General features: G+C 37.1%; 1 protein-coding gene across 1 annotated transcript; it reads right to left on the bottom strand.

The window, feature by feature from the left end:
* Window positions 1–400: 400 nt before the first annotated feature.
* ppm1f (protein phosphatase, Mg2+/Mn2+ dependent, 1F) lies at window positions 401–16,134 on the bottom strand. Its single transcript, XM_073861094.1, has 8 exons — window positions 15,938–16,134; window positions 14,881–15,132; window positions 10,926–11,062; window positions 10,607–10,809; window positions 4,596–4,784; window positions 3,769–3,912; window positions 2,699–2,792; window positions 401–777 (listed from the first exon to the last, which is right to left on the bottom strand). The coding sequence occupies exons 2-8, from the start codon at window positions 15,054–15,056 to the stop codon at window positions 452–454; spliced, it is 1,269 nt and encodes a 422-aa protein (XP_073717195.1). The 5' UTR covers window positions 15,057–15,132; window positions 15,938–16,134; the 3' UTR covers window positions 401–451.
* Window positions 16,135–16,322: the final 188 nt, after the last annotated feature.

The following is a 16,322-nucleotide window of genomic DNA, read 5'->3' as shown; positions in this document are numbered from 1 at the left end:
TTTTCAAAAACTGCTTTTCAAAATTTGCAGTAGCTAAAGAGAAGTGGTTTTGGCAAAGTTAGACACCCACATACAGTTTTGGCACGTGAAGGAACTTGTTTACACAGTACAGTTAAGCTATAAATACTTTTATGAAATAAATAACAGTCTTAAACCTACAACACTGGGTTAGCACAAATGCTAAAATAGCATTAGAGGAAAGTTATTAAGATATTGATCAGTTATTATGAAAGATCATCGAGATGCCAGTGTGGTCCGAAATGCGATGCCACATCTGTAAAGATTATTAAGACCTGTATTATCTTCCCTGTAACAGGCATTGGTCACCTTTCTTTTGCACATGTCTGAAAGGTATTACATTCTGTAAGATAATTTAAGCACCAGTAAATGAGATAAGCTGTTACCAGGCAACTTTTTAAAAGACAGACTTGTCTTGGTGAATGAAGGCAAGTTAACACTTAAAACTTAAGACATTTTTGAAATCCTCGGCAGATTCAGAACTCGTATTGCAGGTCAAGATTTTCTCCGGTTCTTTAAGGAACACCACTAGAACTGTGATGTTATCACTGGAACCGGCAGCTTTGGCTTGGGCCACCAGACTTTGAGCTACATCCTCACCGGAGCTCAGAGCCTCCAGGACCAATCCCGGGACGTCTCCGGGCTGAATCACGTCGAAGAAACCATCACAAGCCAAAAGGATGTAGTCTTCATTGCCATTCAGCTTTACTGAGGAGCAATCTGCATCATTAGAGACGTATGGCTTCTGATCAAAGTCACCTGTTGAGGGACAAAAAAACCTTGTTAAACACTTTACCATTGAAATGCACAGAGCATAGGAACTTCAATAACACTTTTTCCACCAGGGCTGGCTCTGTGTCGGCACGGAAACTGAAGCGAATGCTCGGCCAGACCTGCTACTCGTTCAGTTCAGTACACAAAATCCGATATCCGCAGTGTTATTCTGTCATTTTATCTCCCTTTTTTCCCAAAACGCAATAAACGGCACTCCTCCTTTTCTGCAGAATGCAATAAATCCGCTTAAAAAAATAACAGCACACCATTCCACTCATAGTAAACAATAATGGCGGCGCGGGTTGAATACACAGGGAATCCTAGTTTTCTTCATCTACTTCGTGATTAACAAACATACAAAATAATACTTTGATGGCATTGATAAACCTGTGGTGGTTTTCTGTGATGGGGAAGAAACGTAAGCCATCAAAATCAAATAATTTACAGGAGAGGCACTCGGGCAAAGGAAAAATGCCGGCTGTTGCTTGTTCTCCCGACAGCATCAAGCTTCTGTCATGCTAACACATGGATCTTATGAAAAACTTTACATTATTTTACGCAAAGTCAATGAAAATCGAGCAGGACCAAAACATTTTACAGCTGATCTCTGTCAAAATAAGTTCAGCGACGACGTCCTAAGGATGACAGCAGCAATGACAGTGTTCTTAATATGACAAAGTAAGTGTTTTGATTAATGCCATTAATGTTTATTTTTATCAGTGTATACCACTAGTCAACTAAATGAATATAACATGGCAAAGATGAATGTACATTTATATATTGATTCAATAGATTTAACGCATTTTGAAAAAACTTGTAATGGATTTATTGCATTTTGCAGAACAAAATAATCAGTTTTTATAATAAATCTTTGAAAATCAAATTATTGATTTGAATTTTTTATGTTTTATAACCTAAAGATGCTATGTGAAAGTTTGTAACAGAAAATAGTGTTTTTCATCTTGTCACTTTCTTGGTATAAAAAAACAAATTTTTACTCAAATTAGTCAAAGTGGATTTATTGCGTTTTGGAACCAAACTCGTCATATGTCTTTCAAACTGTGGTCTGAAGTGGAAACTCCTCCTCTATTGATGTCACAGGTTTTCTGGTTTGAGATCAGCAAGATTTTAGGGCTGTGTCTGAACCAGGATCAGGGCATAGACCCAGTTTTTTTTGGTTCCAGATTACCGGTTTGTACTCTGGTGCCAGCCCGGAGGAAAATGGGTAAGAGAGTAAAAACTGAGTGAGGAGGGAAACAAATCAGAAATGGGCAGTGTGGACTAGGGCTGGGTATCGATTCAGATGTTCCAGATCGATTTGATTTCGATTCACAAGCTATCAAATTGATTCGATTTCGATTCTCGATCCAATTTTCAATTCCGATTCTCGACTTGATTTTAATACCCAATTCTCGATTCAACTCAATTCAATTAAATTTTATTTATATAGCGCTTTTCACAATTTGAAATTGTTTTAAAGCAGCTTTACATTAATAGAAGCAGGGAAAAACAAAGAAAATTCGACAGATAGCATAACATAATACAACTCAATAAATATAGATTATATAGAATATATTATATTATATTATAATATATTACATTATAGACTGAATGAATGAATGACATGCTTGCCTATCACTCCTTGGTAACATCGCGCAAGGCAAAAAAAAGGTGGAGAAGACTAGTAATTAGATTAACGTTAATCTTACGTTCAATGTTTGCGGAAATAAAATGAGGAAAAAATCGATTCCTGGCCTGTGAGAATCGATTTTGAATCAACCCCAGAAAAAAACGATGAATCAAAAAAATCAATTTTTTTGCACAGCCCTAGTGTGGACTGACTGACAGAAATAAATCAAACTTACTTTGTCTGGTCATATTTTTTACAATGATGCAATATATTCACCTATTGCTCTGGAAACTGCGTACGTGCCATTCACGCGCCAGCATCCCATGAAAGCGATGCATCCACCCAGATCCTCAATCCTTTTCTTCTCATCCTGCACAGACACATAATAAAATTTTCACCTTTTAGCACAACCTTTTTTTTACCGTTTTACCTTTTTTTATCTGGCGGTACCACTTTTAGCATAGCTTAGCATAATCCATTGAATCTGATTAGACCATTAGCATTGCGCTAAAAATAACCAAAGAGTTTCGATAATTTTCCTATTTAAAACTTGACTCTTCTGTAGTTACATCGTGTACTAAGACAGACGGAAAATTAAAAGTTAGGATTTTCTAGGCAGATATGTCTAGGAACTACACTCTCATTCTGGCGTAATAATTAAGGACTTTGCAGCTGTAACCTGGCTGCAGCTGGCGTAGTGATATTACACACTGCCCAAAAACAGTCCCCTGCCATTGAAAGTTACTAAGGGGACTATTTTCGGGCACTGCGTAATATCACTATGCTTGCTGCAGCCGTGTTACAGCAGCAAAGTATCGAAAAATATCGAAACTCTTTCGTTATTTTTTTAGCATGATGCTAATGGTCTAATCAGATGCTAAGCTATGCTAAAAGTGGTACCACCAGACCCGGAGATAAGCTGATTGGATTCCAAAACGGTAAAAATGAAATGTTTCACTCTAGGGGAGCTGAAAAAAGAGCATATTTTCAAAAATGTGAAGTGTCCCTTTAATACCTATAAACGCAGAGTAAAATTTATTGCATTGAATTACTTTTCCTGTACACATTCAAACTCGCTGTGTTGTTTCACTACATTAATTTGTTTTGCATATAGCGTAACATATTTTGTCCCGTCAGGAATGCTGATGTGAACTGTGCCTCTCCAACAACTCTTCTGATGGTATTTGGTTTCTGTAATAACTATGCAGTATACATCGCTAATATTGATTGGGCCTGTGGTCAGCAGTGGGTTCCTCTGTCTCGCATTTCAGCTGCTTACAGAGAACAGATAAGAATCTGATACAGCAGCGTGCCGCAGTCTCTAACTGTTTGGCCGTCTGTCGTACCTCTCTCTCAGGTTTGTGCGGGTCCATTAGGGTCACCGGTTCTCCCTGTCTGACCAACATAGCTTGAGAGTCACCCAGCCAGGCAACGGTGAGCCAATCAGAAGTCAGCAAAAGTGCAACGCCAGTGCTGCCGCTGCGCAAACGCTGCAGATGACAAAAAGTTTCAATTACAGAAAGTTAACTGAATTCTTGTATATTGCTTGTGATATAAGAGAAACAGAAAGTGCTTACTCATATCTGTACCTGTGGAGGCAGACAGAGCCATGCAACAACACTGCACTGTTTGCATATCATGAATTTAACCACAAGGTCAACGCAGACATTTTTTTGCCGGTGTTTGTTGTAGCGTAGGAAGATTAGACACATATATGAAAATATTTCTTTCCACTGTGAATTTCCACATGCAGCATCTTGATAAATATGCTCAAAGATAACCTAACTGTGCACAGTGTTTTCAAAACTAGATGTGTTGATAAAGTAAAATGCAGTAAGCCTTTAAAATGTAAATGTGGTAATACTCTTTTATGATTTTACAGAAAGTTTGGAAATGTAACATTTAAACAAACACAAATTGTTTGATGGAAAATTAATAAATATGTAAATCGCTTTGGATAAAGGCGTCTGTCCAGTGCGTAAATGTAAATGTAAGCAAATTTGCACACTGACCAGGTTTATCACAAACCATTATCCATGGCAGCATTAGTGCATGCAGTCAATATTTTAAACATATGAATGCTAAGAAGTTTCATATTCATTTTAATATGAAATGTAACACTCAAATTGTTATGCTGATGATATAATTTTCAATGTATTTATGTCTTATTTACCTCTCTCTTGGCTTTTAACTTGAACATGTCATCTGTTTGTGTAAAGGAGTTTTTGAAGGCAGTGGTAACATCACTTTTTAGCGCCTCCTGCTGGCTCAGTACAACATGCAGGTGAGTGGCTGCATATGTGGCAGCGTCCATCCCTCCATGACCATCAAACACAGCGTAATACTCTCGCTCAACACCATCCTGAAGATGACAAAAGTGAAGTAAATCATCTTGAAGACATGAAAACACAATTGACCCCATTTACTTTTCTGTCACTCAGTGGGCAGACCAAAGTGGTAAACAACACCAAAATCATGGGTTTGTTTTTTAGAGCACATACGAAATGATAAAATATATACCACCTGTGAATGCACTGTACTCATTTATTCTTCTCACTAATTTTATAATTTTGGCTGTGTGTAAATGATAAGGAGAACAATTTGAAATTATGTTTTCATAATCTATTATAAATATTTATTTATGTGGTAACACTTTACAATAAGGTTGTATTAGTAAACATTAATAAATGCATTAAGTAACATGAACAAACGTTTTTCAGCATTTATTAATCCTTGTTAATGTCAATACAGTTATGTTAAGTTCATGGTGCATTAACTAAGGTTAACATTTTGATATTATATATTAGTAAATGCTAAAATTAACTAAGACTGCAGAAGTGTTGTTCATCGATATTTCATGTTAGCAAATGCATTAACTAATTGTTAACAAATACAACCATATTGTAAAGTGTTACCGTTTATGCTAATAAATGTATAATATATAAACCTTTCTCAGCCTTTAAAATTATAATATTAATATACAAATTAATTAATTAATAATATTAAGCAACTGTACTTTCTGGGAAAAAAGTGCCTGCCATGCAAAACTTGTTTTAATGGTTTCTCTTGGTAATAATATAGTAGCAATAAAATAATATTTTCATTCTAGTAGTGGCCAAAAGTGATGTCCAAACTTTAAATAATTGACATATTCGCTCTTAATTCAAACATTTCGTGAAAGATGCATTAATACTTTTATATAAATGTTGCATTGGTATGTTTGGGGTATAAACTTAACTTCTTCCACCCTGAAGCTATTTTGGGGATTTTCGGCTGGATTTGGCCTACCCAATTTCAAAAGCTTCCCATACCCACATGCAGAGGTTTACATACAAATGTTTGATATCATTTTACAGGAAAGCCTTTGAAATTACATAAAACACTGTTGAAAGTGCTAAACATGGTTGTATGTGTTGTCAGTCCTCTAATAAACACAAAAATAAATAGGCGCTTTTTGATGTTTTTTTTCTAAAATTTTTATTTGAAAGTGTATAACTCTGGCCCTGAGTGCCTCAGCTCCCTGCAGACAGTTTTGTTTGATTCCAGCAATTGCCAGCTTACAGAGGAAAAAGGATTTTTTTCTCTATCATTATCTATTCAAAAGTTATTTTACTCCAACTGATGGGAGGAATAATACCCTTTTTGTATTTAATTTCCACCTAAAAATATTTGAAGTGCTCCCATAACCACATAGAGTGGAATAAATGCAATATCTTTATATAATTTTGCAGAAAACCCTTTGAAGTTACATAAAAAGCTGCTGTTTGTGACAAATATTGTTATTTATGTTGTTTTTCATAGGATGAAACACCAAATTTTCTTTTTTTATTATGTAAATACTGCCTTTGATAGTGTATAACTCTGGTTCTGGTTGCTCTAGCAGACTGCAAACAGTTCTGGTTGTTACCAACAGCAGACAGTAAATACCCAAAAAAAGAATGACTTCTTTAGCATGTTGCATTCAAAAGTTATTCTCATTTTACTGAAGGGTGCGAAAATACATTTTTCATATAAATATTAATTTTTTGTTTTGCACACATAATAAATAGCAAGGGATTATTCATGCACATAACCAAAGAAAATGCTGTGAATGGACTCATTTTTTACAGTAGGACCTAAGAGGAAAGATGGTGTATCATTTGTGGCTATATGTGCTATCTGAGGCAGTCCACACTCAAGTTTCCCATATGTTTACAAAAGACAATTTTTTACCTTATTATTCATTCGACGATTGTTGGATATGTGTTGATAATAGAACAAAAACAACGCTGTAGCCTTATTCCTGAGAATGAGAGCTTTCATTTGATATAAGACTTGCCCATGTTTGTCATATTTGAAAAATATGAAATATGTGAATATTAAATCATATACAAAATTATGGGGGGGGGTGATAGTGTAAATTAAGTGTAAATAACTTTCTTACAGTAAAAGATTTCTCAAAGTGATGCATATCTGCAGAAAGTAGAGACTCTAAGCTTTCAAACAGTATCTCATATGTGTTACTGGGGTCCAGGACGGACCATTAAAGATTAAAAGAATATTTTATATTGAGTCAAAATACGAAATTTTGTACCCGGGACTGGGTCCTTAGGGTTTAAGAGGTTAAGCTCAGCTTTGAGAAGAATTTAAGGAGGCTTGGCAAAAAATTACATACAACAATTACAAAGTTTATAAAGAGAGTCCAGAACAATGACTACAAAATATTACAACTAAAGAGGAGGACCAAGAAACATTAAAGGGGGGGTTTAATGGTATTTCAAGCATTCTGACTTATTAACACAGTTATAGAGTTGTTTCCTCATGCTAAACGTAGGCAAAGTGTCAAAAATGCAGTTGGGCGTGTTTCAGAGTATTTCTGTGCCGAATGCACTTCGCCAGGGTTCGTACAAGTTTCGGCTAATTTTTTTCGATTACGGTTCTAACTGACATTTCAGGGGTTTTCGATACGTATCACTTCTTTATATGGGCTTCCGCCAGAAAACTTCCCCCGGAAAACCCCGCCCAGCCGTCAGTCAGCGGGAGACGCTAGAGCTTGCTAACAGCTTATCACGCCACTCAGCCTTGTTTAATTTCAAAAGTCAACAATGGCACAAGAAGAAGTGTGTTTTTGGATGTAAGGAGAAGACATCCAGCCTTATGGAAACAATGGATATAGTTTATTATCCGGATTAGCAGCGGAGTTTTGCGTGTGCGTTTGATGCGGTGGATTTTCAGAACCGGGTCATGACGAGTTACACGTGGTAAGTAAGACTTCTGTCTTATGTTGGAAATAGGCGCGTGTATATTATATAAATCACACGAACATGTAGTGAATCATACGTTATAAGTGTTGTATAGTGTTGTATGACTCCTACTCGCTCCTCCCGTGTTATAACTCCTCCTTCTTCATTTTTTCGTACGTTATCGGAAAGATTCGTTAAAGCTAATCTTTCTTTTATAAATCTGATTAAACTAAAGACTCTTCAGAGATATAAAGGATGTCATACTACTCCATAGGTACTCCAGATTAATATCAGAAATGCAGAAACAGCGTGTGTTACGTGAGCTTTAACAACAGATGAAATTGTAGTCAATGTATGCCCTTTACTTGTGAGCTTTATGTTTTTTGTATATAATAAAACCCAGATTCCTTAATAGGCATGGACCGATATGAGATTTTGGCAGTAACCTTAAGGAAAAATACCACGGTTTTACTGTGTTGCCATTGCAAACACTAAAATGTGTATCTAAACAACAACTTTTTTAACTAGACACATTACATTTTATTTTTAAACAACATACAACATGTATGCCAGGTAAAAATAAAGCCTTTAAATTAAAATATTCTTTAAAATATATATTTTGTAATGTATATTAAAATGTAAACCTCAAATCAATTACATGACTTGGGGGTGGTTTCCCGGAAAGGGATAAGCTTAAGCCAGGACTAGGCCTTAGTTTTATTATGATATATAACTAGTTTTAACAAACATGCCTTCCTAAAAAGCATAACAAAACAAACGGCACGGATGTATTTTAAGATATGTCAGTGCAAGTGGTTTTCAGTTTAGACAGCTCTAACGTTTAATTTAGTCTAGGACTAGTCTAATCCCTGTCCGGGAAACCCCCCCATAATGTTTTATTTAATTTTGTGTAAACACAGCTCATATATTGGAGACACTTTAAAACATTGGTATACCTTGAAACCGGTAACCAATTTAAGATATCAGTTGTGTCTGTAGTGCAGGAATGAGCTAATGTTTAAAGGCACGCCGCCGAACCTTTTGCCCACTAGGGGGCGCTAAACATGTATTTTTCACGCCTAGCGCCCCTAGAGGCCACAAGCGGCGCAGCACTGTCGCAAAGGAAAATAACTGGCCAACCTTAAAACTAAACTAAAAACTAAACCTTTAAAACGCTAAACGATCAACATTTTGAGGCATCAGGGAGAAACGCAGTCATGTTACAACTTTCTGATGAGGAACTCGTGGCAGAAGCCATTACTCAATCTGAAGGTTGCCGCCTCCGGATGTCGTATTTCTAAGCTGCATACGTCATCAAGACTGTCTTATTTCAGAATATTAACAATTATAAAGTTGACTATTATACTTAGTTAATCGTAAATTGTTGCAGTATGCTTATGACTTGCGAATGTAATGCTCAGTTTACCTTAATAAACCAGGCTTGATGACGTATGCAGCCTGCATATTTGACCTCCGGAGGCTGCAGCCTTCCAATTGAAAAACGACCAGAAGTATTTCCTTGCCTTTTTCTAAACAAATATTGTTGCATCGTCTCTCTCTCTCCCTCGCCACCAGGATTTTCCGCAATGGCGCTTGTTTTTCCTCTCTTGTGTGTGAAAATTGTTGCTCCAAATCCAAGTAAACCGATGTGTTTAGGTCTGCCGCTTTGTAATACGTCACGCGAGTGACAGCGGAACGCAGCAAATGAGGAAGAGAGAAACGCTCGGATCTGATTGGTGAATGAATAGGGTTTGGTTTGACACTGTGTTAGTTTGAGGAATTTTGACTGCTATAGCATCCTGGAATGTAATGTAAATACAGACAGTAAAAGAAAGGTAAATATGTGAACACGTGAATGCAGCATCTGAATACAGGGAACTATATGCAAGATAATCGCCGTCATTTATAAAGAAGATCGCATTTATGTATGAATCAAGATCGTGAGTTTATATAAAAAATTGCCTTAAAGGGGAATCGAACCCGGGTCACCCGTGTCATAGGTCCGTGACACCAATCACATAATAGAAGTTGCTCTCTACACTCCTTAACTAACCTCCAGCAAAATTCACGTTAAAAAAATTTGTAGAGAAAGTGACGTATGCCTTAAAGCAGTCGAATTTTGTATTTTTTTTGTGCTCTGGTTACTACCCGAAACCCTAAGTTTTAAAATACGAGTAAAAGTGATACAGACCCTGTCAGGCTATGGTAGACATGTCATTCAACCTATTTAAAATCGATGTACTATCACAAGGGTCTTGAAAATGTATTATAAAGGTTGAAAAATTACATGGTGTCGCTTTAATGCATAGGGTTAGATTTTTCTTAAATACACTGAAATGCATTCACAAATGCCATTTCATTCTTCTTTTTAATCATATTTTGTCTCATCAATATATGCATAATTTACAATGCTGTGTGCAAACCATACTCCTGTACCGTACTTTCTGGACTATAAGCCGCATCATTCAAAAATGTGTCATTAAGACGAAATAACATATATAAGTCACAGTGGACTATACGTCGCGTTTATTTAGAAAATTATTTCACAAAATCCAAGCCGAAGAACAGACATTTAAGCAAGCTGAATATATCTCTGTACGTTAAAAGTAATATTATCAGTTATTTAAACGATAAACCATAGCATACAGAACTTACCTGGAAGTTTGAATAGGCAATATTAACCAAACAAGCCAACTAGCGTGAAGTTCGCATACTCGTCATTCGACATTACTGAATCCATTGAATAATATAAATACAGAAGCAGCATATGGCGGACTCTCGCGGCTGTAGACGGTAATGTTGTCTCTTGCCTCATAAGTGTCAAAATTAATTCATACTGACTTACACCTGACTGTAAGACGCAGCACCAGCCAAGATATGAAAAAAAACGCGGCTTATAGACAGAAAAATACGGTATATTGTCACTGATCTACCTAATACAAGTCAATGTTCAGGTTCTCACCTGCAGCCCTAGAAGCTGGTTAAACTCTTTCAGGATCACATGACGGTCCTCCATCTTCCTGCGGGTGTTTCGAATGGCATGTACGGAACAGCTGTGGCTCTTTGAAGACGAAGCCCCGGGATTGGGCATCTGTTTTTGCCAGGCCACACCCACTTCTCTCAATTTATTTAAAAAAACACGCTGCAATGGCTCAGACTGTAACACTGAAGAAAGCCATAAACACAATGACATGTAAGTTATGGCTAAAGTTTAACTTACGCTGTTGTTTTTAAGTATCTTAAAAATGCAAAAAAATATGTAATGAAGTAGTAATGCTTACAAACTTCTTGTTCTTGTCGTTCATCTTCCTGTGTCTGTTCAGGATCTGAGCAGCAGTAGTGAGGTGAAAGGTCATCTTTAAGCAATTCATTGACAGCTTCTTTACACATCGCTGCACTTAGCCAGGAGGGGGCGTTCCTTAAACATAGATAAAATAATGTAAGTCACAAATAGCAAAAATATAATGCAACATACCTTATTTAACTATGGTGTTGAGCGAATGGAGACGCAACAACATGATGACTGAAATTGTAAGCATACATAAAACATGTTCTTGCTGCTGAAACCGTCTATGAGAGTTTGCGCAAGTTAGCACCTTTAATTGCTCGTCTATGATTTAAATTTATGCATTTAGGCAGAACCAGTTTTTTTTTAAGTAAAAATGCATAACGTGACCAAATGCAAACACTCCATTCAAACTGATCATGAGTCCCATTCACTTCCATAGTAGGAAAAAGAATACTATGGAAGTGAATGGGGCTCATGAATGGTTTGGTTGCAATCATTGCTCAAAATATTTTTCTTCATGTTCATCAGAACAAATTTATATAGGTTTGTAACAACATGAGAGTGAGTAAATGATAAGAGAGTTTTAATTTTTGGGTTAACTACCATTAAAAGAAAAATAATTCTGGAATCCATTAAAACTTTTGTTAAAAATGCTGGTGCTGACTGGCAACTTGTTTTTTAAGCGCTTGCGGGCAAGCATTTGCAGCGTTTCTCAATAAAAACTGACACGCAATAGATTTCAATCTTATGACATAACAGCAAGATGTTGGCCAAGAAACCTCCTTTTGTCCTACTTGAATGATGTTATGTGCATCTGACCTATTTCTAGGACTAACAAGGGTTAAACGTGACAAATCTGCAGTGAATCCAGCCCAACTTCCAGCAAAGAGGAAATGACTCTAAATGTCAGGAAGTGGGTATAACAATAGTGATTCCACATACCGGAAATCTGCCCAGAGACGTGTGTCGGAGAAGAGGGGAGAAAATGAGAAAAACGAATTTATATATTTATTTAAACTGTAAAACTTTGGTGCTTTTAAATAACAGTAAAGTGTGTCACTAGAACCACAAAACTCAGGGTTCCCACACCTTCGTTAACTTCAAATTCAAGGACCTTTCAAGGACTTTCTAGGTCCAATACCCTCAAATTCAAGGACCAAAGGTGGGGACATATTTCCGTAGTCTGTAATTATTAACGAATATTTTGTTATCAGAGTGCAGCATTTTATCAAGCCCTGGTCTGGTCTTGTGTAATTAAATAAAACGAAAAGGGTAATTTTTTTTACAGTTGGGTTAAAAGAAGTTTGATATTAGCAGCGTTTTTAAGATTTTTAAATTAATTCCAAAAAGCTTAGATTTCTAAATAAGCGAAATCTCATTCATGTCATTTCATAGATTGCACTCATTCACTTCACACACATTATTCGTGCTTTAAGGGGTTTATAAATTAGGGCTGTTCCAGCAAAACGTGATCGTGTTTGGACAAATATTTTTTCTGTTAGTCAGATGAATTCGTTATTCGTTTTGAAGCCATTATCCGTGCCCTTCCGAATAACGTATTTGGCTTCGGGCACATCCCTACTTAACGACAAAAGCCATGTTTCCATCCACATGTTTTAATCCGAATTAAGTGATATCGAATGAAAAATGCGTTATGGAAACAGTAAAATTCGATTGAATTTCATGAATATCGACTCAAAAGAAATACGTTCGATCTCATCGGATTTTATCTTGATCGATATATGGCTTATGCGATAAACGCTGATGGAAACGTTATTTGCCGAATAAATAATGATTTGCGATTAAGGTTTAGGTCCTTTTATGGTTGCAACCCACACACAAAACAAGAAGAAAAAGTTTTAGGTCATTTCCGCTCTGGTGGCACAAATGGCGTGTGTCAACAAAGTCAGATGTAAGTGGACAAACGACGAGACGAGATTCATTTTAAATTTAATTTAGCAAAGAAAATAACGGCTTATAGAGCTGAAGATCTTTGCCCGAACCCGGTCGGATTCGGGCTTCATTTCTAACATTTTACACGGGCTCGTGCTCCGCCTTTGCACGGTAAATGAGCGGTCAAGTTCAATGCTGCTGAATGCCCTATCAGTAAGCGCAGGACCACGCTGAAGCCATTTACAGTGGATTTAATAATTTCCTCAACAAAAAATGCCTAATCTTGGTGAGTAAAAGTTTTTTAATGTATAACTAAATATTACTTAGTCTTAAATACATAATTTAGACAGAGGATATAGACTAATGTTGGCATTAATGTAAAGAAAGTGCCGAAGCAAATACCACAGAACCTTTATCCTAATTTCGTTATTCCCAAATAACCATCTTATTCAGAATGTATTATCTTAATTTAATTCGTTAAGAAATAATTGTTTTTATTGGCATGTTGGCCTATAATGTTTTGCATATGCCTATTTAGAACGAGATGTTACGATGTGATGACTTATTTTTTTTATTTTTTTAAACTTCCAAGTGACGTGTAGCCCAGTTAGTCATTAATAAATAATGTTAAAACCTGTGTAAATTACTCATTCTTGATAAAAGCTGTTTGCGTGCGCAAATTTAAATAATGTATGGCTGTAAACGGGTTCGGGCTTTTAAAAAGCTGTCAATCTAAATGTACTTTCGGGTTCGATTACAGCTCTATTTTAGATAGCAAAAATCTAAGAAATGCCATAATTTATCAGGAACTCGCAAAGGAAATGTCCAACAATGGTTATGACAAGACGTGGGACGTCCTCCGGAGTAAATGAGGCGCTCAAACAGCGATACGCGTTTCAAAAAAGAGAGTTATCTCGCAACGGTGCCGGAGGGAAAATAAAAGCAAATTCGACCTTGATGAGATGGATCCTCGGCCAAAGAACCCTCGTAGCTTTATTGGCTTATTAACAACTCTAAAGATATTTTTTCGTTCTCATTTACGTTAAGAATTGATCCGGACTATCATTTCACGTTAATGCCTCCGTTGTCGTTGGGCATTTACATGCATCTGCATCATCATAGCAATTTGATGTTAACGTAATTTTCTTATTATTATAGCTTGATATGTCGCTATCAGCTCAGCTGGCACATAAGCACTTATAACTTGTGAAATGCCGCAAATTTGTCTAGCAAAACTTTGTTCGCAAATGTTTGCTTGAATATTGTGCGATTCAGTGCGAAAATGAATGGAAACACCTTCAAATGTCTCAAATCAATTCGATATACCAATTTGATCGCAAACCAGCATGTGACGTCATTACGCACAGGTTTTTATTCGCTTTAAAGCCGTTGGATGGAAACACACTTTCACCAGCTTTATTCGCATAAGTTTTTTAACCGAACTTCAGATAATTCGATTGACAAGTGGATGGAAACTTAGCTAAAGACAGAGTGACGCGGGAGCCAGGAAGAATATCGCTATCTGAAATATTGCCAAAGACGGTGTTACAGGGACGCAAGAAGTATGGGAAGGGAGACGCAGCGTCTCGTTCCCTTATCAGGGAACAACAGTTACATACGTAACCCGAGACGTTTTCATGTTTCAAACACAACTATGCTAAAAAGCATTTTGATATGAATCAACATGTGCATACAGAAGATATAAGCATTTAAAGCGAACAGAGAGAGAGAGAGAGAGAGAGAGAGAGAGAGAGAGAGAGAGAGAGAGAGAGAGAGAGAGAGAGAGAGAGAGAGAGAGAGAGAGAGAGAGAGAGAGAGAGAGAGAGAGAGAGAGAGAGAGAGAGAGAACACAAAGTGGGGTAAAGTGGCAAGAATGACAGGAATGTCTGCACGCTCCTCCTCTGGTTTAAGAGAACAGGTGTGTCGCAACATTTCCAACACACTTGTTATCATATAAAGACATGCTTGAGTTTTAAATGTAAAAAACATGTATAAACCTTTATTCATCATAACTTACTGAGAAAAGCACAGGTAAAAATGAAAAATGAACATACCTGGCTGAGAGGAGTCGCAGACCAAAATCCAAACTCTCTCCTTTCACCTCATGCAAAGTCACTTTACGGCTGAGTGGACTGACCGGAAGGGGGTCTTCTGTGCCCAGCGGGTTCGGAAACTCCTCCAAAAAACTATGGAGAAACTTCTTGGCATCACCTTGATCCGTGCAACTCATTTTGGAACGGGGTTGAAACACGATAGCAATTCAGGGACACCCAGAGTACACTTTAATGAAATATCCACATAGGAGCCTAAAATATAAAATATAGGAGTTACTTCTCCAAACCCTGCTTGAAACCAAAAGATAAAGTCAATGTGGAACCGCAGGTAGAGCTCACAAATCAGAGCAAATAGGCTTGTTTGACTTTATGTGGCGCCGAGAGAACCGACAGGCAGATGACGTCAAAATACCGCGAGAGCGAATAAAAACCATACGGAGGAATCGCTCTCGCGGTACAGTGGTTTCTTGCAGCGCCACGTGAAGTCGAACAAGCCTAATCATAACACATGAATGCAAAAAAATAAAAAATAAAAATAACACATGAAGGCGGGCCTTTGCAACCTTCACCAATAATGTGCGTTTGGGGGCGTAGCTAATCGTTTGTTAAATCGTATTTAAAACAAATTCATATACGGGTGCAAAACATACAGACAATAACACACAGTGCGGTTATTAAATGACAAGTGATACATAGTCTTTCTCAATTCAAATCCAGCCTTTTTGTATTGCTATTTAAGTTACTATGTAAAATTTTAGTTTAATTACATTCTTATATTCGTCACAGTACATAATAGTCAAACATCCTGCATACAAACACCCATGCCATGTTTGCAAACTTTACAACCTGCATTGTACTGCATGCAAGACGTATATGGTTTAATGCCTTTCTGCATTAACTTAAGATTCATAACGTTAGTAAAGCATGACACTGACAAAACTGACACAGTATCGCCGTGTGAAAGCGAGCAACAGGCCTTGAACTATAAACAGTCCCTAATTACCTAACAACACAAAAACAAAGACAACATAGACGTGTGTAAACGAGCTATATATACCTTTACTGGTGTCTGGTCCCGCTTTATGCACCGACACTCCCTTTTTCCGTAACGGTGCGTGCGGTTTGCAGAGCTCGTGCATGAACGCACGCCCTTTCAGACAGAAAACACAACACACAAAAGCCAACAAATCTCCGGAAGTCAAACAGGAAACACAAACATAAGCGATGTGTATGACATAAGGATAAAGAAGCGTGAGGCCAAAGACTTGCATATAAACAAGTCGCCGCATTGCTATCACTATGCGCTAGCCTAGCGAAGGAAATGCTTTGCGCATGCGCAGTAGCTGAAGCAACGATGAAAGTTTTTGTAGCGAAATTGAGCTTAAAATAATTACTTTTTTATATTGCAAATATGTTGTTTTATTTTGAACTTACTAGGATAT

This window comes from Misgurnus anguillicaudatus, chromosome 22 (assembly GCF_027580225.2).
Source record: "Misgurnus anguillicaudatus chromosome 22, ASM2758022v2, whole genome shotgun sequence".
Classification (NCBI taxonomy): domain Eukaryota; kingdom Metazoa; phylum Chordata; class Actinopteri; order Cypriniformes; family Cobitidae; genus Misgurnus; species Misgurnus anguillicaudatus.
The sequence above is the reverse complement of the archived record's forward strand: the minus strand, read 5'-3'. Positions and strand labels throughout refer to the sequence as shown.